Genomic DNA, 22,301 nt, shown 5'->3' on the forward strand with positions numbered 1-22,301 from the left:
ATCAGGGAAGTCCCGATCGTCTAAGTTTTAAAGCGACTGCTCACTGGACAGAGCACAGAAGAGAGCAGGTGGTGTGGGGCAGGAAGACCCCAAGGGGCGGGATGAAGGGCCATCGGACAAGGGATGGAGGGCCACTCTGCCGGTCCCACCCACACGCCAGCCTGCCCTCTGCTCCGAGAGCTCAGGGGTCTTCACACCAGGCCACGACCCTCTAAGGAGCTATCAAATCAATTCAGTGGATCGTTAGCAGCATTTGTGAAGAAATGAGATAAGATGGGATAGAATAATGTGAAAGAAAAACACCACGAATGCCCCGGGGTCTCCGCTGTTTTAGAGCCCGGCCTCAGAGCTGCACATCTGCGTGCACGCAAGCACACACACCCCGTGTGTCCTGATGTGACATGCATCCCCTGCGCGGGCGGTAGTCCTGGGGTGGTGAGTGGAGAGCACCTGTGCAAACGTGGGGAAGCCGTGTGTGAACAGCTCTGAGAGCAGAGAGGCGACCTCTCCCTCCCCTCGCCTGGGGCACCCCACCCCGTCCCTAGCGCTCACCTGCAGCCGCACCTGGAGAGCCCACTACCTGGGCTGCAGCTTCACCCACACCTTCTCCAGGGAAGCCTTCCACAGCCACGACGCCCAGTCCTCCGGTTACATACAGGACACAGGGGTGACCTCCCATAGACCTCGGGGGGCCCGAACCAAAGGGGCAGTGCCCGCGCCCCAGCCCACCCAGGATCCACAGCATTGCACACACACTGTGCACACACACACACACCCCTCACTGTTCCTTCCCAGCAGTTTCAGCCAAAGAGATAGCTGGACACAAGGCTCACGTGCAGCAAGGAAGAGGCAAGTAGTTCTAGGTTCAAACCCCGACTTCACAGCAGAGGGTCTCTGCGATCCAGAGACTGTGGTGACAACAGGACGACAGCACCACAGGTGTGTTCAGTGCTGCCCAGTGACCAGCGGGGTGGCCGGACACAAGGCGGGCTGGGGCTCACCAGGCAGCTCACGGCGCTTCCTGCAAGGGGTGGGGACGGGCAGTGGGGGCCTGCAGTCGGAGGGCGCAGGGGCCCCGGCTCAGAATGCAATCTGTGCGTCTCCGGTGTGTGTGTGTGTGTGTGTGTGTGTGTGTGTCCCAAAGAGCTCTTCAATCTCCAATAAAATCGGAAGAAACCGAAAACCCACAATCACAGCATTTTCCTAAGAATTTAACAGCTAATATTTCCACTGTGCCCTTGGAGCAGCCTCAGATCATTCATTACAAAAACTTAAAAACCCAAAGGAACACGGACGAGGTGGCACACGGGCGCCACACTGACGCTAGGGGTTTGGGGTGAGCATCCAACTTTACACGAGAACCCTCTGGCCTCACTGCTGAAATGAAGACGAAGACCCCTTCCACACTGGCCAGCCCAGCTGAAGAAAGACCCGCATCCCCACTGTGTAGACAGGGCGGGACGTCTCAGAGGGTCTGGGACGACTTTCACACCTGCATCCCCACAGGACAGCCGGACTCCTGCAAGTCAAGTTAACGTAGACACTGGCCTCCTGGGATGTCCTGGGCAGGACATGGCACTGAGTATAGCCTCAGACAGGCTCGCTCACCGGGAGCTCCTTCTGGATAAACAGTCCACGGAATCCAAAGCCCCCTCTCATCTGAACTTGGGGCCCAAACCCAGGAAACGTTTGAAACATTTTCTCATGGAGGCCGAGATGCAGCCACCGCTTGAAAACCTCTGCTCGGCGGAGCCGGGCCTGGAGCTGGAGCCCCTGCTCCCCAGGCGGGCCAGGGGCCGTGGCGGGGGGCGCCGGCCGTGGGGGTCAGGGAGCGTGGGAAGCGGGGAACCCGCTGGGACAGCTTCCACTCACTCAACCAAACGCACGCGCCTCCAGACGCGGGGTGCCTGCCACAAACCTGCAACCCAGGCGCTTATGCGAGGGGCTGGAGATTAATCCAGAAAGTCAAGTCCCCGCCGTCCCGGGGAGGCAGGTGTCCCGGAGCGCATAGCACAGAAGGGGGCCCGACGTGGGGCAGAGTGAGCGGGGCCCCCAGGGCCCCAGGCAGGAGAGCCGGCGGGGCGAGGAAGTGTAAGGTCAGACAGACTTGGAGGGTCTTGGAGGGTCGAGCCCAGGGGCCTGCTGACCACAGGGCTCCGGGGTCGGGGACCCCGGCAGGAGCAAGGCTGGGCCCTTCCCCCAGGCCTCCCGCACGTCCTAAGGGACGCGGCTCCGGATCTGCAGAGGTGGGGCGGGGAGGGCAGCCTCGAAGCAGCAGCGGGATGCTGGGACGCAGACAGGCCCTGCTGCTTCAGGAGGAGGTGGGCTCAGCTTCCACACCCGCCAGATGAGAGCTGCGTGCTCAGAGTCAGGGGAGAAGTGCTCACTGAGAGGACCCGGGAGAAAGGAGCCGCCTGCGGCCACGCAAACAAACAAGAGAAGGGGGGACAGGACTCAGGGCAAGCCCAGTTCCAGGTGACCAACCTCTTACAGAAGAAAGGGAAGATGTGAACAAAAGGAAAGATGATCGTTTCCTTCAAGTATACTAGGAGGCCTTCTTCTTCTACAGATAACAAGAATCAGAGCGTTAAAAAGGGAGAAAAGAATCTGTGCAGCCCACAGATCAAGTGGGGTACAGTGGACGGTCCTGGACAGACCGAAGCCACTGCCCCATGCAGTTTTCAGGTGAAGAGGCCTGGGGCAGAGCAGGCCTGAGCGACTGGGGTGCCCCCAGCACGACGGGATGCCCGCTGGCAAAGACTGCTGGACACGCAGCCCGGTGCCACCCCGGCTCTGGTCAGGAGCACCCCGGCGGCAGGAGCAGGAGAAGCCGACGTGGAGGGAGAGGCCAGTGAGCCCAAGTCAGCTCATCTGAGCTAAACAGAAACTCAGTCAACTGAAGGGCTGACAGCCCATCGAGCTTCTCCCGGAGAGGTTCAGAGAGGGCGGGCCAAGCGCCTTAGACACACCCGCCCACAGAAGGGCGCAGCTCAGATCTGCCCCCTGCCCACGCCGCCCCCAACCAGGAGAGGGCCAGCCGGGGTCCTGGTGCGTGCTCGGCAGGGACGGAAGCAGCGGCCCACTCCTGGCCACCCCTGCCCCTCCCCCTTTACGCTCTCACTTCCCCAGCACACGGAGCTGCCTTCCTCAAGGGCTCCTCCTGGGATCTGCTGCCCAGCACCCGCATTCCCTCGGCTGCACCTGGACCGCGCCATCCCCTCAGCGGGCGCCCGCAGCCTTGACCGCTGCCGCCCGCCCACTGCGGCTGGTCCTAACACCTCCCTACTCAGCGCCGCCCAGAAAAGACTATTTTACTGTTTTTCACAGGGCAACCTTTATTTTCAAATCCCACCCAGAGCCCAGCGCACGCAGGGGTAAAGCCCCTTGGTGTCAGGCAAGCTCTCTCCCTGGGACTCCAGAGCCCAAAGGCACCTGCCTGGGCAGAGGGAAGGCCACATGGAGCCGCCACACCCGACTCTCCCAAAGACCGCCTGAGTGCGATGCGGCAGAACCTGTATCCACGCCCGGGACCTCCAGGGCTGACTGCCCTCCCGGAGCAGCCGGGCCACCGGAGCGGACGCCCAAGCAGGCCGGACAGCTCCGCCCGGCGGCACTGGGTGCTGCGGACACGGACTGTGGGCCTGGCTCAGTGAGAGCAGAGCGGGGACGCAGGGTCAGCGGCCGAGGTGGTGCCCACGGCGGTGCCCAGGGCCCCCGGACTTCATGGGGGGCCGCTCCCGCAGCCCAGAAGGCGGTATGGAGCCTGCCGCTGGCTGCGGTGACGCGGGGTCGCCAAGGTCTCCGGCCTGGCGCTCTGCCTGGCAGGGCTGCCTCGCCAGACGGCACATGGCCAATTCCGTCGCAGCCCTCCTGGACCGCGGCCGGGCCACAGCGCGGAGCACCGCCACAGCCCCCACCCCAGTGAGCCGATCAGACACAGCAGGGGCGCTCGGGCGCTGCTCCAAGGTCCGCAAGGCGGCCCAGAGAGGGAGCCCACTAAGCTTTCCTTCTTCCCGCAACGATTCCTCGTGCCTCCTCAATGCGATCTTACTAGCCCCTGAGGCTGTAACAGCCCATTGTGGTGTGGTTTAAATATGAAGGATCGCGTTGTTTTGGCAAAGGGGCAGATACATTTCAAAGTCTACTTATGTTGGACCTCATTCCTAAAAGATGGGGAAACCGACAGGTTCATTTGGCCAGTGAGGGCCTTGCGTTCCTGCCGGGTCCGCATCCATCAGCTTCCCTGTGCGCTTCTCAGATGGCTATGGGAGACGTCTCCTCTCAAGGCTCACGGGTTCTCCTCTCCAAGATGAAAGGCGCTACGAGAGACACAGCGCCCTTCACAAGTCACGGCTTTGCTTGAGCACATCCACACGTGGACGGGGCCCCAGCGTTCCCGTGACACACCCATGGTAGAAATGGACAATCTGAGGCTCGGGGGAGGCACAGAGCTGGCAAGGGGAGGGCGGCCTTCCCACACAGGCCCCCCAGCCCTACTGCCCTTCACCCCGAGATGTCTCTCGCTAGGACTGACCTGGAGGCCACGGCGCTTTCTGCCCCCTTTCCCACCGGCCCGTGGGCAGAGCCAGCCAGACCCGGAGGACTGCACACTGCCCTACCACCTTCCAGCCCATTTCCTATTGCTTAAAATATGACCTTACCAACCAGATTTTGTTAAATGCCGGGTTGAGCATTTGCAAAATTTCAAAATGAATCCAAATCGTTTATGTAGGCAAGTAAAAGGCAGATTTCTAGTGATTTTTTTTTTCACTCAAAAAACATTTTCTAAAACTTGCTTCTATATACCATGGGAACGAAAGTGCAGCCTACATATATGTACAAGTTAGTAACTGGTCAATTGGTGCATATATTGGACACAGTGTATCCCAAGTTCCCTCTTCCACCAGGACATGAAATGGAATGGACAGGAGACGTTCGTACTCCTGCAGAGAGGGCCAGAGGCGGGCACGCGGCAAGCACACCCGTGAACATCACAGCCGCCAGCCCACCCTCTCAGGTGAGCTTTATCAGCACAAGGAGTTTTCAAAATACATAGTAAATATTTTTAAAATCCATTAAAATCTGCACTTCCTTCACAGGAATGACTCTTGGCCTGTCCAGCAGACCTACTTCTATTTTCTATTTAAAGGGAACGATGCAGTCATTTTCCTAAACCCAACACCCAAGCCAGTCACTTCTGAGCGAGTAGTTCCTCCTGCTGTTCTCTACAGAAGGCTCTAACTAGACATCAGGAGAACATTTTAAGATGAAACAACTCTCAGAAAAGAATGAATTTAAACTGGTACCCAGTAACTAGGAACCATCTTTTGTAAATAATTTAAATTTATTTTTGCCTTTACATCAACACAGCACAGCCACGAGAGGAAAGTAAAAATTCTTTTTATTTAATCTCAAATCTTTTAAAAACATTTTATAGTAAGTTCAACTCTATAAGCTTAGATACTAATCAATCATTCCATACGATTGCCAGTAAGTAGTTCCCCATGTATGTATACGAAGCAGAACCAGCTCATTACACTTTAAAATGCTAGATATATGCAACCAAATCACTTTGCTGTACACCCGAAACTAACACATTGTAAATCCATTTTAAAAAAGAAAACTATACTTCAATTTTAACCAAGAGAAAATGTTAGCTATAGAACAGTAATTTAAAGAGTAAGAAAAATTGTAATACAGGTATCTGGTCGAAATTGAATATCTCAACAAAATTAATTCACTCATCTTCAAAATCTATTAGAATCACTATGGTAAGGACAAGGAAACATGGATGCTCTCTGTAAGGCTGACTTAGAATGCGGGCAGCGTCCTCCCGAAAGGTTGGTGGGGACCCGGTGTGACCGGCCCCCAACCCAGCCTCGCTCTGGGTGTTGGTCTGTGGTCCCAGAGCCGGGCTTTTACCTCCACGGGACTCACTTCAGGCTCCATGATGTAGACACAAGAAAGACATTTTCAAAGTTTACACTTAAAAGCTACCATTCTCTAAACAGGCTGAAAATAAAGCAGTAACCAAGATGCCAAGTTTCCTTAAAACAATTCCGTTTAAGTGACGAGAAACATCTGGAGTAGCTTACCTGCTGACTGTTTAAAACGTGAGTCTCCTTTGGCAACCCTTTTTCCAAATTCATCTTAAGACAGGAGAACTTCCGACCCGCACCAGGCACGCAGCTCTAAAACACACCATGCAGCCCCGCCACACGCCTGTGCACGTCAGAAAGTTTAAAGACATTTCAGATGAAGTTCCATCCCGCTCCCTCCGTAACCCATGGCAACAGGACACTGCAGGAAGCTGTGGTTTGCCAGGGATTCAGACTCTATCTCAATTGTCTCGTACAAAGAAAAAAAAAAAATCCGTTTACATAAATCACGCTGTGAGATCATTTTAAAAGTATTTCCTCTACCAAATCAGAAGAATAAACCTTCAGCTGATAGGGGTAATTGCTCAGCCAGTACAGCAGCTGCAGAGAATTTGTTTTTTAGCAGCGTGGTGCAGTGCACCGCCTAATTACAGAGGCTGACGAGTCTATTATGAGCTCCACGTGCACGCGTGTGCGGGTCCAGCCCTGGGAATCTGCCGTGTTCCTGAGACCTGTCTCGGAGCCTCGGCCCCTGCTCCACAATCTGCTGTCTGCCTCCCAACACCTGACACAACCTGAACGCGAGGGGGCCATGGCAGGTCCTGGTTTTAAAAGGGAAGAAGGAAAGAAAAAGAAAACTGTTTCCAGAACCTAGGCAACACTGCAGAGCTACCTGCTAGCTTTCTGGACATTTGGGATAAACTGCTCTCCCCAAGGGGCTTCCCTGTCAAAACCTCTCCGCAGCAGGTGCCCTGGGTCTCATCTGAGGGGTTCCAGGAATGGCCCTCGCTCCTGGCGTGTTAGACCGGGAGGACCTCGGCACGCATCCTGTCCAGGGCTGCGGGCGCAGTGGTGCCAATGGGCCAGCGGGCGGGGATGATGGCCTGGGGCTGGGGGTCAGGCGGCCAGCCGGAACACGCCGAGCCCACCTTACTCTGCTTTCCGTGCGAGAAACGTGCACACGGCCAGCCTGAGTGTCCTATGCACGGGCAGAACTCTCAGAGATAACGAGCGGGCACTGGCTCGAGCTTCCTCAGACAGGCTTTCTCACACAATAAATGTACGGAAGCAGGAGAGGGGAAGGAGCAGAGGCTGCCACGGTCACCCTCTCCGCCACCATGGAGCACAGGAACAGGCCGATGGGGGATGCTGGGGGCTGTGATGAGCCAGCGAGGGGGGTGGGGGGAGGGGAGAGGGAGCAGGAGGAGACCTCGGCCGGCTGGGGGACAGGGAGGGAGGGCTGTGTGGAGGGGCAGGGAGGGGACCCGCAGCCCCGCCTCGCCCTCTGTGCAGCTGCCCCCGCCCTGACCCGCCCCGGAAGGGGGGCTCCAGGACACAAGAAGCCACTCCTTCCAGCTCCCGGGGTGCCCGCCTGGCCTGGAGGGGCTTCGAACCCTTTCCTTGGCAGGGCCTCATCTTTAAGGAAAGGGGGGGTGCCCTTACAAACGAGGCCCTCTGGGCACGCAGACGTCATGGCAGGAGGAGCTGTGAGGTACATGCTGCAGGCCTGCAGGGCTGAGACACGGGGCTAGACACAGCGACATCCTTTCCACTGCACAGCCTCCCCTTCCAGCATGCACACCCGCACACACCCGCACACACGCACCCATCCACGTGCACACGTGCACATGTCCAGACAAAACCTGCTGGAGGGTTCTGGAAAGACAACCGTGGGGTTTTCACAGTGATCAGTTGAGCCCGTGACTCTGTGGCCTGATCATCCTCCTCGCTGATTTCCGAGGGCCTGTACTAACCACAGGGTTTTGGAGGAGGTGCTGGCCTCCTAGCCAGAGCGGGGACAGCAGCATCCTAGCCCCAAAGGCCCACCAGACAGACCCCGGAGAGGACCACCAGGGACCAAGAAGGGAAACAGACTGCAGCACAGGCCACGCCCACAGGGCAAGCAAAGAACCTCCTAGGACCTTGGGAAAACCCAGCACCTAGGTGCTGAGCCGCCCAGGTTACCACTTTGGTGTCAAACTTGTCTTTATTTCAATCATTTCAGACAGAAATATATGTGTCCCTGCAGAAGCAGAACAATTTCACTTTGCGTGTTTTATCACATTCAGCCCAAAAAGCAGCCCAGGACCATCAGGGTCCACGTGCAGCTGTCCCCTCTGGGTTCTTCTGTCCCTTCAGACTTTCTCTGTCTCCTCCTTTGCTGTCTGTAAGGCAAGGAGAGGAAGGGGTGGGGCGAGAATCTGGCCAGACTCCCCGGTACTAGATGGTGTCCTGGGCAGCCCAGAGCCCGGCTCACTTCCTGGGGAAAGAGAGGTTCCCGGAGCTCCTGGAACAAGTGACCAGGACGTTCTGAGCACCAACCACACCCACCATTGCATCCTCCTTACTCTGGTGGGAGTGTTGACCCGGGGCCAGGGGGTGGCGGCCTCAGACCCGGGGCCACAAAGCCCAGCACAGCCCCTGACAAACCCAGCAAGTGCTGGTTCGGGCAGGAGAAGAAAAGGCTGGTGGCAGCAGACAGCGTGGAGCTGCCCAGCTTGGCCTTGACAGGACGGCCCCCTCTGTGAGCTGAGGCCAGCCACGCTGTTGGCACCTCCACAAGAGAGCAAACGGCTGGAAAGCAGGGGGGTGTGGGGGGCACCCCGGCCCGGAAGCCCGACGACAGCACCCGCGGGAGAGTCCCGCAGCTGGAGGAACCCAGAGGCCTCTATTCCCTGGGGCCGCACCTGCCCGGGGGTCCGTCCTGAGCTAAAAATGGCACGAGAGTCCCTGTGGGGTGCACGGACTGGGGTCAGGGCAGCTCAGGGAGTATGCTGGGGAGGGGTTCCAGCCAGAAGGGACAGATGAGAGGGAGGGGAGGGCGTCCAGCGGGAACTGGGGAGCCAGGCAGAGTGGGGACCCTGGCGAGCTGCATCCCAGGGCTGGGGGCCGCAGGTGGGGTCTCAGGGCCAAAGAGCTCCTTCTTCGTTCTGGGTTCCTTGCAGAGTCACCTGTCTCCCCAGGAGCCTCTCACCAGTCACCATCCCCCGCCCCATGCCAGTCCTGGGAGGGGGGGCACATTCTCCTTAATACCCTGGACCCACCAGGGCTTCCCGAGGCTTCCGCCCAGCCCTGGGCACAGTCGGGCCTGGAGTGGACAGACACACGCTTTACTCAAGGTTCAAAGTAACCAAGGGAGATGAGCGCAGACAAGCTCAGAGACAGGCTTGCGTCAGCCTGCCCGGCCCCTCGCCCGAGGAGGCCGGCGAGGGCCAGAGCACCCCCGCTCAGGGATGCCCAGACTTCCCGAGGCTAAGTGGGTAAAAGGCACAACCAGAGGAGGGTCCACAGTGACCATGGTGACCGCCGTGGGGAGATGCTCAGGAAACGCGGCCTCACCTGCCCTCCCAGCTCCTCACCCCAGGCCTCCCACGGCCGCCTCAGGGCCTCGGCTGTGACCCCTGTGGGCGGGGGCCCTCGAGTCTCCCCACAGCGCTGCCCTCCATCCCTGATCCGAGGTGAGAAGTCTGACCGTTCGTCATCTACCTGGCCCAAGCCCCCCACTCCCCAACCCCTCCCCTCACCTGGACCACCACATGGCCCAAAGGGTAATCCTAACTGTCCCCCTTCCCGCCCCAACACCCCTACTGTTCACTCTTGGCTTAGCAGCCAGAGGGACCCTTTCTAAACCCTGAAGCTGCCCTGCCCATCCGCAGCACCTGTGCCCCACCTCCTGCCCCTCACGTCCATCCATCCCTGCTGGGAGGCCAGCTCCTCCGGGGCAGGGGTCGGTGTCAGTTTTGTCCAGTGCTGTCCACAGAGCCAGAATAACGTCGGCACACAGTAGGCATTCAAAAAACAGTCACTGAATGAGGAGACACTCAAGGTACTGAGAAAACCTAGTATATGCTCCTGAGTTAATAGGATCTTAAAGAGAATTAAGATAATTTCCTATGTAAATAGTTTAAAGAGTAGACTAGCATATGACAAACCAAAATAAGCAAAAACTGGGACTTCACTGGCGGCCCAGTGGTTAAGACTCCACGCTTCCAATGCAGGGGGTGCAGGTTCAATCCCTGGTTGGGGAACTAAGATCCCACACGCTGCACAGTGCAGCCAAAAAAAAAAAACTAAATAAAATTTTTTTAAAAAAAATAAGCAAAAACTTCAAAGTTAAATTCCCCTAGAAATAGCAAAACAGCAAAAGAAAGAAATGGGTAAAAAGAGCTTGTTTTGAAATGTCTGAGTAGATTTCACCCTGGATAATGGGACTTCTGTAAATCGCCCAGAGTGTCCCAGAGGTGAACCAGAGGTGGGAAGGAGTGAACCAAATCAGACAAGTGGCCACAGCCGGCAACTGGGCTCTCAGTCTCAGGTCTGAGGCCCAGCTCGGGGTCCTGCTGCCTTTGCTGTAGGGGGTCAGTCTCAGGGGCCAGTCCAGCATAGCTCAGGGAGCTGGTGTAAAGCAGCTCACTCGCCCTCAGCCTCGGCATCAGAGGGACCAGGCGAAGCCCCCACCCCCCAAAGCCCCCCTCCCTCCAGAGCAGAGAAGTCTGGACAAGTGGCCAGGGAGGGAACCGCGTGGCCTCAGCGCCCCCTGCTGTCCAGGCCGGGCACTGCCAGTCCTGCCAACAACCCCTGGGCCCGCTCCAGTGAGGGCAGCCAGCACAGGCTGCCCTTGACGGAGGGAGCAGGCGCGGACAAACCCCTGCCAACGGTCAGCAGTGGCTCAGCCAGCTCCACGCACAACATGGGTCAACGGCCTCCAGTGGGTGATGGGGAGGGGCAGCTCCCGGAAACTGGGCTGGGGCACTGTTCCCTTTTAGGCCTGCACTGCTCAGCTTGGGACGCCTGCACCCGGGCCCCCCTTCGAGGCCCTGGGCGCCTTGAAGATGTCCTACAAACGCAAGGCCCTCTTTCTGAGACTGGCTCTACACGCGGCAGGCAGAGGCAGGCCTGCAGTGCAGACTGCACTCTTCCTGCCCCGCCTCTCGGGTTCCGCCCTCCTTGGTGACCATCCGCGTGATCACGACCAAAACTCACAGAAACCCACCCGACGCTCCCACACCTCCTGCCTCGAGAGCTCTCCAGGGAGGACGCCCCCCACGCACCCCGCCTCCCCCCACCTGTCACCAGCTCACCTCCCCTCCCTCCCCCTTCGCCCCCCACGACGCAGCCCCACCAAGTCACAGGGAAAGCGTAGCCATGTCCCCGCTTCTCTCCACGGTTCTGCGCTGGACACGCCACCACGAGCCACAGCCACACAGATGGAACTGTGCAGACGCGTTCTCTGGTGTCCACCTGCTCCCGCGACACCTGCACACCACGAGGCAGCCGCGGGGCATTCCAGCACGAGCCAATCACACTGTGGGTAGGAGAGGTGGCCTCGTTTGGGAGCCTCACGACACGCTGCCTTGAATTGCTGCTTGTCTCCTGGTCCACACGACGCCGTCTCAGACACGAGGGATGCTGAGTCTCGGGACACCTGTGTCTTCAGTGTCCCTAGTAATGGCGAACACTGCCCCGTGCTTGGCAAGAGTCCGGCTGCTTCACGTCTGCACCAACATTCACGCCGTCCGCCGGTCTTTTCCACCAGACCTCCTGGGATGTGGACCTCACTGGCTGCAATTTGCCCCCCTGGTAACTAATGTGGTTGGAAGCCTCTCCAGGGCTGCATTTGCCACTGTGGATCATCTCTCATCAGAGGCCTGTTTGAGTCTCTTGCCCGCTTTGCTTTGGTAGGTGTTGTGAGGAGCCTCCGTGGGTCGCCGCACTCGTGTCCCCCCCGTCCTTGCCCTCGAGGGAAGGTGCACTCGCGTGAACGTAGATTCCGAGCATTCGCTGAGTCAGAGTCAGCCTTGGTCTTTATGGTTAGTGCTTTTTGTGTTCAGCTTAAAAAGTCTTTCCCTCCCCACCACCACGGACATGTGCGTCTACTTTATCCCCTACTAACTCGCGTTTTGCCCTTCCCAGGGAGATCTGCGACACAGCTGGATTAACTGTGCTTGCACGGCGTAAGGGAGAATCAGGTTCTCTTTCACTCTCTTTTTCCATGTAGACCCCTATTTAGCTCAGCACCACTGAAAAGACCACACTCACCCCTGCTCTGCACACACGGCCCGACATCCACAGGTGCTGGGTCTGTTTCTTGCTCTCTCTCCTACTCCACTGTCTATCTGTCTATCCATCTATCTGTGTGCCGCCACTTCCACAGTTTTATGTTTCTCTAACTTTATAATAAGTTTCGGCAGCTCATAGAGGAAGTCTTCCTACCTTATTCTTCTTCAAGAATATCTTGGCTACACTTGGCCCTTTGCATTTCCACAAAATTTTTAGAATCATCTTAAGTTCCACAAAACAGTTGTTGGGATTTTGGTTAAAATTACATTGAATCTACATGTCATTTTCAAACTGTGTCCACAACTGATTTTTGTATAGTGACCATATATCCAGCAACCTTGCTAAACTTTACTCATTAATCTTAAGAATCCATAGATTCTTTTGGATTTTTCCATGTTACGATCACATCATGGGAGAATAATCACACTGTCATTTTCCTTTGCAAGTTTTTTAACTTCCATTGTTCTACTTTCTTAGTAAACTGGCTAGGACTTGCAGTAAACATTTAAATGGAAATGGTAACAGCAGACATCTTTCCTCGCTCGATCTCAAAGGGAAAGCTTAAGTCTGACACACGCTATAGGCTTTTTTATATCCTTATCAGGTTAAGGACTTTCCCCTTAATCCCTATTTTGTTAAGGTTTTATTTTTAACCATGAACAGATATTGAATTTTACCAAATGTCTTTCCTGCTTCTGTTAAGATGATATATGATTTTTCTACTTTGTTAATGTGGTGAATTACACTGACTGATTTTCAAATGTTAAAAAAACACTGTCTTTGGAACAAACATGAACAGCTGGATCCAGAAGACATGATGTAGTTTACGACCTTCTACCTCTCTCACCAGTGAGCTGCCCCATAACCCTCCTTTCCTCTAAGGTGTCTCTCAGGTTTTGGTGCCAAGGTTTTGGAGGCCTCATAAAATGAGTTAGGAAGTAACGCCGCTTTACTGATTGTTTTGATAGTTTTCTGTTTCATTAATTTCTGCTTTGACCTTCATCATTGTCCAGCTTCTACTTCCTTTGTGTCTGTTTTACAGCTCTTTTTCTAACCTCTTGAGGTGACTTCCTACTTTCCTTCATGTCTAACATCCGCTCGTAAAGCTACAAATATTCCTCTAAGCTGTTTTAGCTACATCCCACAGGCTTAGATGTATTTTCTTTATCATTTAAAATATATTCTAATTTCCACAGTGATTCTTCTTTGAACTCTAGATCACTCAGCCTCTCACTCTGGACGTGAGTGCGGTGTCTTCTCTTTGCCACTGGTTTCTGCTACACCTGCCTGTGGCCAAGGACAGACTCTGGGTGAAGAGACATCCCTATCTGTTGAGACTTGCTTTACGGCCAGCACATGGTCAGCTTTCCTGCATGTTCCACGGGGAGGGAAGGATGCATTTACTGGGTGCTGCACACGTGAGTTCAGCAGGTCAGGCTGGTCAGATCCTTTACCTCTTACTGAACTTTTCCTGCTCAATCTGCCAGTTACTGAGCAAGGAGCTAAAAAATCTCCTACTGTGAGTACAGATTAGTCCTATTCTGCTCCTACTTCTGTCAGTTTTTGCTGTAGACATGTTGAGACTGTGTAACTGAATGCAAACAAAATTTAGAACTGCAGCTCCCTGCTGCCTCACCATGACGAAGGCTCCCTGTCTATCTGTGGGGCGCTCTGCCTGGGAGACCGCTTTGAGATCAGAGCGGCCCCGCTACCAGCCTTCTGATGAGTACTGCACAGTGTCTCCTCCTCCATTCTTCCGTTCATTCCATTTGACGCGTCCCTAGCAAACAGCATAACCAGACTTTTGATGCTGCCTGAGTCTCTCCTTTCAACTGGGATATTTGACCCCTTTACCGTTGATGTAACTACCAGCACAGTTGGACTGAACCCCCTCACGGAGCCTGCCGACTCGTCCTTCCTGCTCTTCGCCCTTTGTCTCTCCTTTCCTCCTGTCTCACCTTCTTTCAAATTCAATATTTTTTAGTATTCCATTTTTTTTCTTCTATTAATTTAAAATGTACTTATTATTTTATTGTCTTGGGCTACCCTGGAGATTACGACATGCATCCTTACCTTATAAAAATCAAATTTTAATCACACCTTTATCCTCTTCCTAGTGGAGATAAGCGCCCAGAAACACCTGACCTCCACTCCCCTCTGCCGGTGCACATCCTGCTGGGCTGTAATTTCATTTCATGTACTTTCAAACCAAACAAAACACAATTCTTCTTGTTTTACACAGTCACCACTCATTTGGATTGACTGATACATTCACCATTTTATCGCCCCGTTCTGTGTGGTCCTTCCTGGGTCCTCCTCCTCGCCCAGCATTTAGAGGGCCCTCCGTCTGAGTCTGCTCCAGGAGGCCCAACCTAAGACACGGTGTCCCGAGGGCCCAGGAAGTGGACTCGGAGCTGGCCTCGTGCAGAGGAGTCGGGCTGGTGGCAGCCGCATGCAGAGGCCCCAGCAGGGACAATTAAAGGCAAGATGTGAAAGCTGGTGTCTCTGAGGAGGCGGCCAAACAAGGGTGTGAGGCCCAGGAACAGGGATGGCCCAGAGGCCGCCTAGCACACCTGCCGAAGAGTGTGGGACAGAGGGAAGAACAGACAGACAGGGCGTTCAACAGGCTTCCCAAAGGCAAGTGTTAAAGTTATCTGTGCTTCTACATCTTGAAATCTTCAGGCAAAAAGGTAGCAAAGATTGAATCTCATGTCTCTAACGTACTATTTTGACAAAAGAGGTTCACAGGTGATAGAAAGATCGCATGCTCTGCAGTCCGTGGTCTAAAGAACACTGTGCCTGCACGCGGCTTCTCATCTATGAAATGGGGACACTCAGAGGGAAAGGGCAGGGGAGGTCCGGCCTGCCCTCAATCAGCCACGCAGATAACAGCAGACCCCTGGTGTCTGTCATGACGAGAAGTAAATGGTGACTGCAGGGCCTGGAGCGCTTGTCCGGAAGCAGACCTCGAGCCACCACCAAGCCACACGCGCTGGCTCCTGGTCCCCCGGGGCTCAGGCCCCTGCAGAGACCCTTCTCCCAGGACGATGCAGAGACGACACCTGGCCAAACTCCCAAAGGGAGAATGCAGGCTTGGCGGGGACCCCCCTTCTCGGAACCCCGGAGCCCTGAGGCCCTGCACAGGGGCCTGTTCCAGCCTCAGGGCCCCCCAGGGCTGCCCCACGGCCGCTCCCGCTCCCACCTCCCAGTACCATGTGCCCCGCTGCCCCAAAACCCACCCAGGACTCTCTGAAAACCCTCTGGAATCCGTTCCCCTTCTCATCTGGATAATGAGGTGATTTCGAGGCCCTTTCTAGCTCTAACAGCCAAAGATTCCAGCTTAGCATCAGAACACAAATTAACTCACTGTTTTAAGCAAAAAAAAATCCCAAAGTCAATTTATTCCAGATAATTGTTATTGAGTTTGTAAGAAATTATGGTTAATTTTTAAAACATTACTGAACTCAAACAGATATTTGCATACTCGTACTCACAGCAGCATTAGCCACATTAGCCAAAAGGTGGGAGCTACCCAAGTGTCCATCGTCAGACAGATGGATAAACACAATGTGGTCCATCCATACAGTGGAATATTATTCAGCCTTAAAAAGGAAAAAAATTCTGACACCTGCTACAACATGGGTGAACCGCAAAGATACTCTACTAAGTGAAAAAAGCTAGACACGAAAGTCAAATTCCTGAAGGGAGAAAGTAGGACAGTGGGTGCCAGGGGCTGGGGGAGGGGAGGGGGAGTGAGTGAGTGAGTGATGGGCACCGAGATTCAGCTGTAGGAGGTAGGAGCCTTCCGGAGTTGACGGGTGATGGCTGCAAAATGATGTGAATGTACTTATTGCCCCGAACTGGACACTTAAAAATGGTAAATTCTATGTTCTAATTTACTACAATTAAAATATGTATCTATTGACACCCTAGACAAGGGCAGAAAAAAGCCACAAAGAACATATTTTCGAAACCTTTATCTGACAAAGGATTTGTATCCGCAAAATGTAAAGAACTACTACAAAATCTATTTTAAAAATAATAAAATAAAATAAAAATTTTAAAACTACAAGAAGGACATGAATAGGCTACTAATTCAAAAAAGAGAAAACCTGAACAGCCAAAGAGCCCGTGATGGAATGCTCAGCCTCACTCACAATCAGTGAAATGCAAATTAAAATGAGTTGTCATTTTATTGAAACAGGGAAAATTTCAGTTTGACAGTACCAAGTGTCGGTGAGCAGGGTAGCAAGGCCCCTGGTCCTGCTGGCGACCAGAGCCTGGGTGAGGCTCGGCCGAGACTGTCACAGCAACTGACTCCCCAGAACACGCTCTCACAGCCCTGGCTGTGCACATGGGCACCTGCATGACACTGTCCGCTGCAGCTCCGCTCAGGGAGGTCTGTTCCCAACCTTCTATCACGTGGCCGGCAATAGCAGAATGGATAAAAATTTGTGACATATTCATAATGGAATGCTACATAACAAGTAAAATAAACTAAAACTACAAGGTAAAGCTTGAAAGCATAATACAATGTTATAAAAGTGGCAGAATAAGACATGCAGTACGATTACATCTGTGTAAAATTTTAAAACACACAAAATGAACCAGTGAAAGGACCCCGGCTGCCAAGGTCCAGGGTGAGCAGGGAGGGATGACCAGGCGGGGCACCTAGGATTTTAGGGCAGTGAGACTGCTCTGTGTGACACTATGATGGTGGCTGAGTGACCTCAATCCATCTGTCCAAACCTTTAGAACGTACAGCACAAGGAGTGGCCTCCATGCACACTATGCAACCTAAACTAATAATCATGTATCCAGCATAGCGACACGTGGGAACTCTCTGTACTTCCTGCTTAACTCTTCTGTAAACCCCAAACTGCTCTGAGAGTAAAGTCTATTAATTTTTTAAGGATTACAGATCAAAGAAGAGAACCACACAAGAGGATACTCTCGATACATGTGGATCAATATCATACATTTAAAGGGGGTATGGGGCTTCCCTGGTGGCGCAGTGGTTAAGAATCCGCCTGCCAATGCAGGGGACACAGGTTTGAGCCCTGGTCTGGGAAGATCCCACATGCTATGGAGCAACTAAGCCCGTGTGCCACAACTACTGAACCTGCACTCTAGAACCCGCAAGCCAGAGCTACTGAGCCCACGTGCCACAACTACTGAAGCCCACGCACCTAGAGCCCGTGCTCCGCAACAAGAGAAGCCACTGCTATGAGAAGCCCACGCACCACAACGAAGAGTAGCCCCCGCTCACCGCAACTAAAGAAAGCCCACGTGCAGCAATGAAGACCTAATGCAGCCAAAAATAAATTAATTAATTTTTTTTAAATAATAAAAAAAAATAAAGTGGGTATGAAACGGAGCAGGACCCTGGGGGGCCTCCCGGGGACACATCCCCCAGTGCCTCCCCCCACCTCTTGTTTGTAGAAAAGCTTTAGCCTCCTAGGCCCTCCCCAAATTCCAAACAGCAAATTTAACCAGAGAAGTGAGAAAATGCAGAATCAAAAGAAAACAGTCAAGCAAGACAAAACCATAATAGTTCTGAACAGTGTCAAAGACCTCTAGTTCCTCCTCAAGGGCTCCAGATAACATCCTGAGCCGTGTCCTTAAGCTGTTTTGCAGATACTAAAACCCCCACCAGGTGGAAGAAGTTATGCAGGCTGCCCAACAGCACGTAGACCCCTCAACCGGCTGGAAGGTTGATGGTTGAGATTCCTGAAACATCACCCAGTTACCTCACCACCAACCAATCAGAGAATTGTGCACAAGCTGATCACATACCCCATGACCCCCTACCTCACACTGTCTTTAAAAGCCCTTCCCTGAAATCCATTGGGGAGTTTGGGTCTTTTGAGCATGAGCTACCCGTTCTCCTTGTCTGGTGCCTGTACTTTCCTTCCCCACAACCCAGTGTCAATAGATTAGCTTTTCTGTGTGTTGCGCAAACAGACCCAAGTTTGGTTTGGTAACAGGCAATGACAGGCCCCCAGAGGGTTCTCGTGTCTATTACGGCACCTGGCATGTAAGAGAGGACGGGACACACCATGATGCTTTGTAGACCAAGGGGCAGAGGAAGAGGGTCCGGACGGGGCAGGAGCAGGTGGGGCAGGGGAGGGGCCGGGTGTGCATAGAAGCCCCACTTGAAGATTGAGTTTACAGGAGAGGGAGAGGTGGTAGAAAATGGGTGGGATTCAAAGGAGATGCAGTTGTATCATCTTTTAAAACCTGGAGAATGAAAGAAGAAACCCTGAAATGAAGTTACCTCAAGATCATCGAGGGAGCGGGTGAGGCTCAGCCTCCTGGACCTCCCAAAAGATCTCCGGGCGGAGGTACGCTGAGCCGGTGGCAGGAGTCCAATGCCCCGCCCAAACTTTGAGCCCTAAAACGAGAAAAAGACGTCGTTACCTTCTTGCGAGGAGACACTAGTTCTGCCTGACACACCGCCTGGAGAGACCAGAGGAGAGGAGGCCTCAAGGTCGTCCAGGTCAACCTCACATTACGAACGAGTCACCACAACCAAAAACGCAAAGTTGAAAAAAGAGTCATCCCAGGGCCCCCAAGCGTTTGCTGTGCCACTTCCAACTGTGTGTCCAGAGGACAATCCCAGCCTCAAACTCCTCATCCAAGGGCAACGGAAAAACATGTGCGCATGTATAGGAAAGCACAAGTGGGCGGAGGAAATCATTAGTAATATAAAGGCTGGTTTTCAGCAAGCTCGTGCTTTCACATAATTTTAGAAGCATTTTAGGAAATTAAAGAATCTCTAGACATTCAGCTGGTGTCTGAAGACCAAACCAACCCAAGTGCATGAAATAACCAGCCATTAAAACATCTTATTCTTTCTCTGGGAAATGACCAGAATTAATTCACTGTCATTATGCCAGACATCTCCCCAAATGTGGTTCCAGCAAATGTCATCACATTTTAAAAATAAAAAGCATCACAGCTGAAAATCTCTGACTTCCTGGGTACTCAAAATCCTAAGTGACCGGCTTCAGGCATAAGGGAAGCTACGGGTTTCTAAAGACTGCGAGGCCTCAGGCTCTCTCTGCTCCCCACCTGCACAGGCACCCGGGCATCTTGCAGAAAGACAAAACCTTGCAGCACTCCCTTATAAGGCTCTCTGGGCTAAGTTTGTGCACGGCCAACCTCGCAGACACCACCCCCCTCAGAGCAAGCTGGAGGGAGAGAAAGATCCAGAACGAACTAACAGGGAAAGAGAGGGAAGGAGGAAGACACAGAGAGCGGCGGAGACAGAGGGAGAAAGGAGCTGACTCAGGGAGAGAAGACGCAGAGAAAAGCCAAGGCTCCATCTCAGATGCGTCGTCACCACCAGCAAAAGGCTCCCCGGGCGTAGTACCGCGTCACCACGTGTGCTCATCAAACCCTAGCATCCCAGCAGGAGCCCAAGAGGGAAGCCGTGTGCACACTGTCCCAGCAAACGTATCCTCCGTCTCCGCGTATCCACACCAGGCGGTGCTGTGCCGCCAGCCTGCCCACCCACAGTCCCCAGGCCGGTGGGGGAAAACAAGGGTGACACAGAGGGTGCTGGGAGCACAGAGGGCGACACAGACGCCCCACGGGGCTGCCGTGGAGCTGGGGCTAAGGGCAGGCGGGGGACGCTGGAGGGAAGAGGGCAGTGAGGGTGCCCGGCCACAGCCAGACCCGCATGGGCTCGAGAGCGTCACTCTGAAAGGGACAATGGCCACGGAGCCGTGCAGAGGTGAAGCTGCGTCCGGGCTGGGGCTCGGCCGGGATGCCTCTGAGACATCAAGTTGCACAGAAGACCTGCCTGTCCCCCAAATGGGCCCGGGGGACCTGTCACGCTGCCTCTCGAAAGCTGAGGAAAAGCCTGTTTCCAGCGCGAGTGTGGCTCGGAGCCTGGCCTCCGAGAAGCCCACCCCGGCCCCGAGCTGGGGGAGCCTGTGGCTCCAGCTGTGCTTCCGCTCCTGCGGACAGGCGCCCAGGCCCTGCCCCACAGGGCTGCTCTGTGACCACTGATAAACCCACTCAGGCCCTGTCAAGACCCACACCCTTCCCCGCCTCTGTGTCCAAGTCCCTCCTTCTCTGCCCCCCACCCCACCCCCGGGAGCAGCACCCTCTGCTCACTGCGGGGCCTTGTCGGCAAGTTACTAAATTTGACATATTCTCGAGAAAGATTTGTCTAAGAAATGTCTTTTTCAAAAAATATGCCCAAAGCTGAGTCTATGTGTAAAACGTACCTGGAACCCAGCGATCTCTCTACAGACCCTCACCCCCGCCCCAGGCCCCCTCCTCGCCGCACGGTGCGCCCCTTCAAGAGCCCCCTTCAGCCCCTTGCTGGGAGGCGGGGGTCCCGAGGCTTCCACTCTCAGCAGGAACTGGAACCACAGGTCCCCAGCACCCGCCCCCCGCACCATCTCCCCAGCTGCCTGGAAGCCGCGGGAGCAGCAGGGGCCTCTGCTCTGTGTGTGCTCTCTCCTGGGACCACCTGCCTGGCCGGGTGGCATTTGCTCAGAGAACGCACAAGAGCAAAATTGCGTGGGGACCTGGGTGCCCAGTAACAGGGAGCCCGTCACTGGGGACAGGGGGGTCCACGCGGCCGGAAGGAAAGCAGCCGTCTGCACGTGGCCGTGCACGGGCGCGTTGCGGGACTGGGACTTCAGAGAAGGAATAACGCCTACAGAGGTGTGAATCGACCCCGAGGTGACACTTCACCAACAGGGAGAAGCTTCAGCTCTTACCCAGCTGCTCCTCAGCGAGAGTCCCTGCCCCCCACCCTGGTGTATGAAGACGGCTGTACATCAATAAACTGCTGGAAAATCCCCGCTGATCTGGAGCCCCCTGCTGGCACTACATCACTCACTCTCCCCAGAGAGAGCTAAACAGTAGTGATTAGGCAAAAATGGCTACAAATCCGCTTTCTTCAAAGTCAACTCCACTTCTTAAATCGCAAACAACTCATCTCAACTGCTTGCGAAGGCGAGGGGCTGAGGGCTGCCCCAGCTCCGCTTCTCTGCCCGCAAGCGCCCCGTACGAGGGCCAGCCGCCGGCATGGACCTCAGCGTGAGCCCTTCGCGCTCCTGGACCCTGCTCTGGACGGTCAACTCAGAACAGGAGGGCGGAGGGCCCCTGAGGGAAGCCTTCTAGAGGAGAAACAGCCAGCAGATGGAGTGCGGGCAGAACTGGGCCGCTGCCACCTGCCCGCCTGCCCACCGCCCAGAGAGAGGTCTCATTTTAGCGCAAGCAGTGACCTGGACCAGCCAGTCCAGTCTCCTCAACCTACAGATGAGAACCCAGCAGCCAGTGAAGGATCTGCTCGGGCCCACACGGCCAGCAGGGCCCAGACCCAGATCTCATTGCACCACAGTCAGAACCAGAAACTCCTAACTTAAGGGTGTAAACACTAGACCAGAAGCCCCAGTGGGGCAAGGGCTGTGTCCCCCCTCAACAGTGCCTGGCACACAGCGGGTGCTCAGAAAGCACTTACTGAACAAATTAACCAAGGATGCCGTTTAGCTTAAAACAGAGACCAGATCATCTGAAGACCTGCCCAAGAGAAGCCGAGTAGGATTTCCAGCTGACATACTTACTTCTCCCATCATATCAGTCACAAAGCAAAACCATACCAACTGCTCAACAGAGAATTTCCCACAAAGAACTGCTAAGCAGGAATCAGAGAACTGAAAGGGCAGAAAGAGACTCCAAGATGCCAGGACGGGAAGCGGCTGCACCCCCAGGGCTGGGACAGTATGGGAAGAGGAGGACTTATTTAAACTCTGCAGCCAGATGAGGGGCAGGTGGGACCCGGAACTCGGACCTCAGAGGGGGACACAGGCAACGGCTGGTGTCTGGGGGGTGACAAGGCCCCGGGGCAAGGCGGGGAAACTGCAAACTGGACTCAGCAGCAGCGGCAGGAGGAACTGCAGGACCCTCCTCCTCTCGCCTGGCCGCTGGGAGCAGAGCCAGGTGGCGACCCAGCTGGCAAGGGGAAGAGGGCACAGACCCCCATCCCAGAGCCCATCACAGAAGGCGGGCTTGGGGCTGAGGGACAACAGCTAAGTAACGAGCACAACTTGTGAGATCTGGTTCCTACAAAACTCTCCATATCAGGAAGAATTCTAAGCCCAAAATCAAATCAATTTTAAA

At 54.6% G+C, this 22,301-nt stretch overlaps 1 protein-coding gene across 8 annotated transcripts in view; it reads right to left on the minus strand.

The window, feature by feature from the left end:
- The window catches only part of RGS12 (regulator of G protein signaling 12), a 122,877-nt gene that overhangs the window by 56,206 nt on the left and 44,370 nt on the right, over positions 1-22,301 (minus strand). For 7 of the 8 annotated variants that reach the window (XR_014263878.1, XR_014263879.1, XM_082462525.1 and 4 more), the window contains exon 3: positions 18,436-18,552. Coding sequence is in view for 6 of the 8 variants with exons in the window: in XM_082462525.1 (XP_082318651.1) it covers positions 18,436-18,552 (117 nt within the window). In the remaining 2 variants the exon portion in view is untranslated. Of the gene's footprint in view, positions 1-6,095; positions 6,229-18,435; positions 18,553-22,301 lie in introns of those variants that run through there. The other variant, XM_082462529.1, reaches the window with a different exon arrangement.

Source organism: Balaenoptera physalus, assembly GCF_965194825.1.
Source record: "Balaenoptera physalus genome assembly, chromosome: 5".
NCBI classification, from domain to species: Eukaryota; Metazoa; Chordata; class Mammalia; order Artiodactyla; family Balaenopteridae; genus Balaenoptera; species Balaenoptera physalus.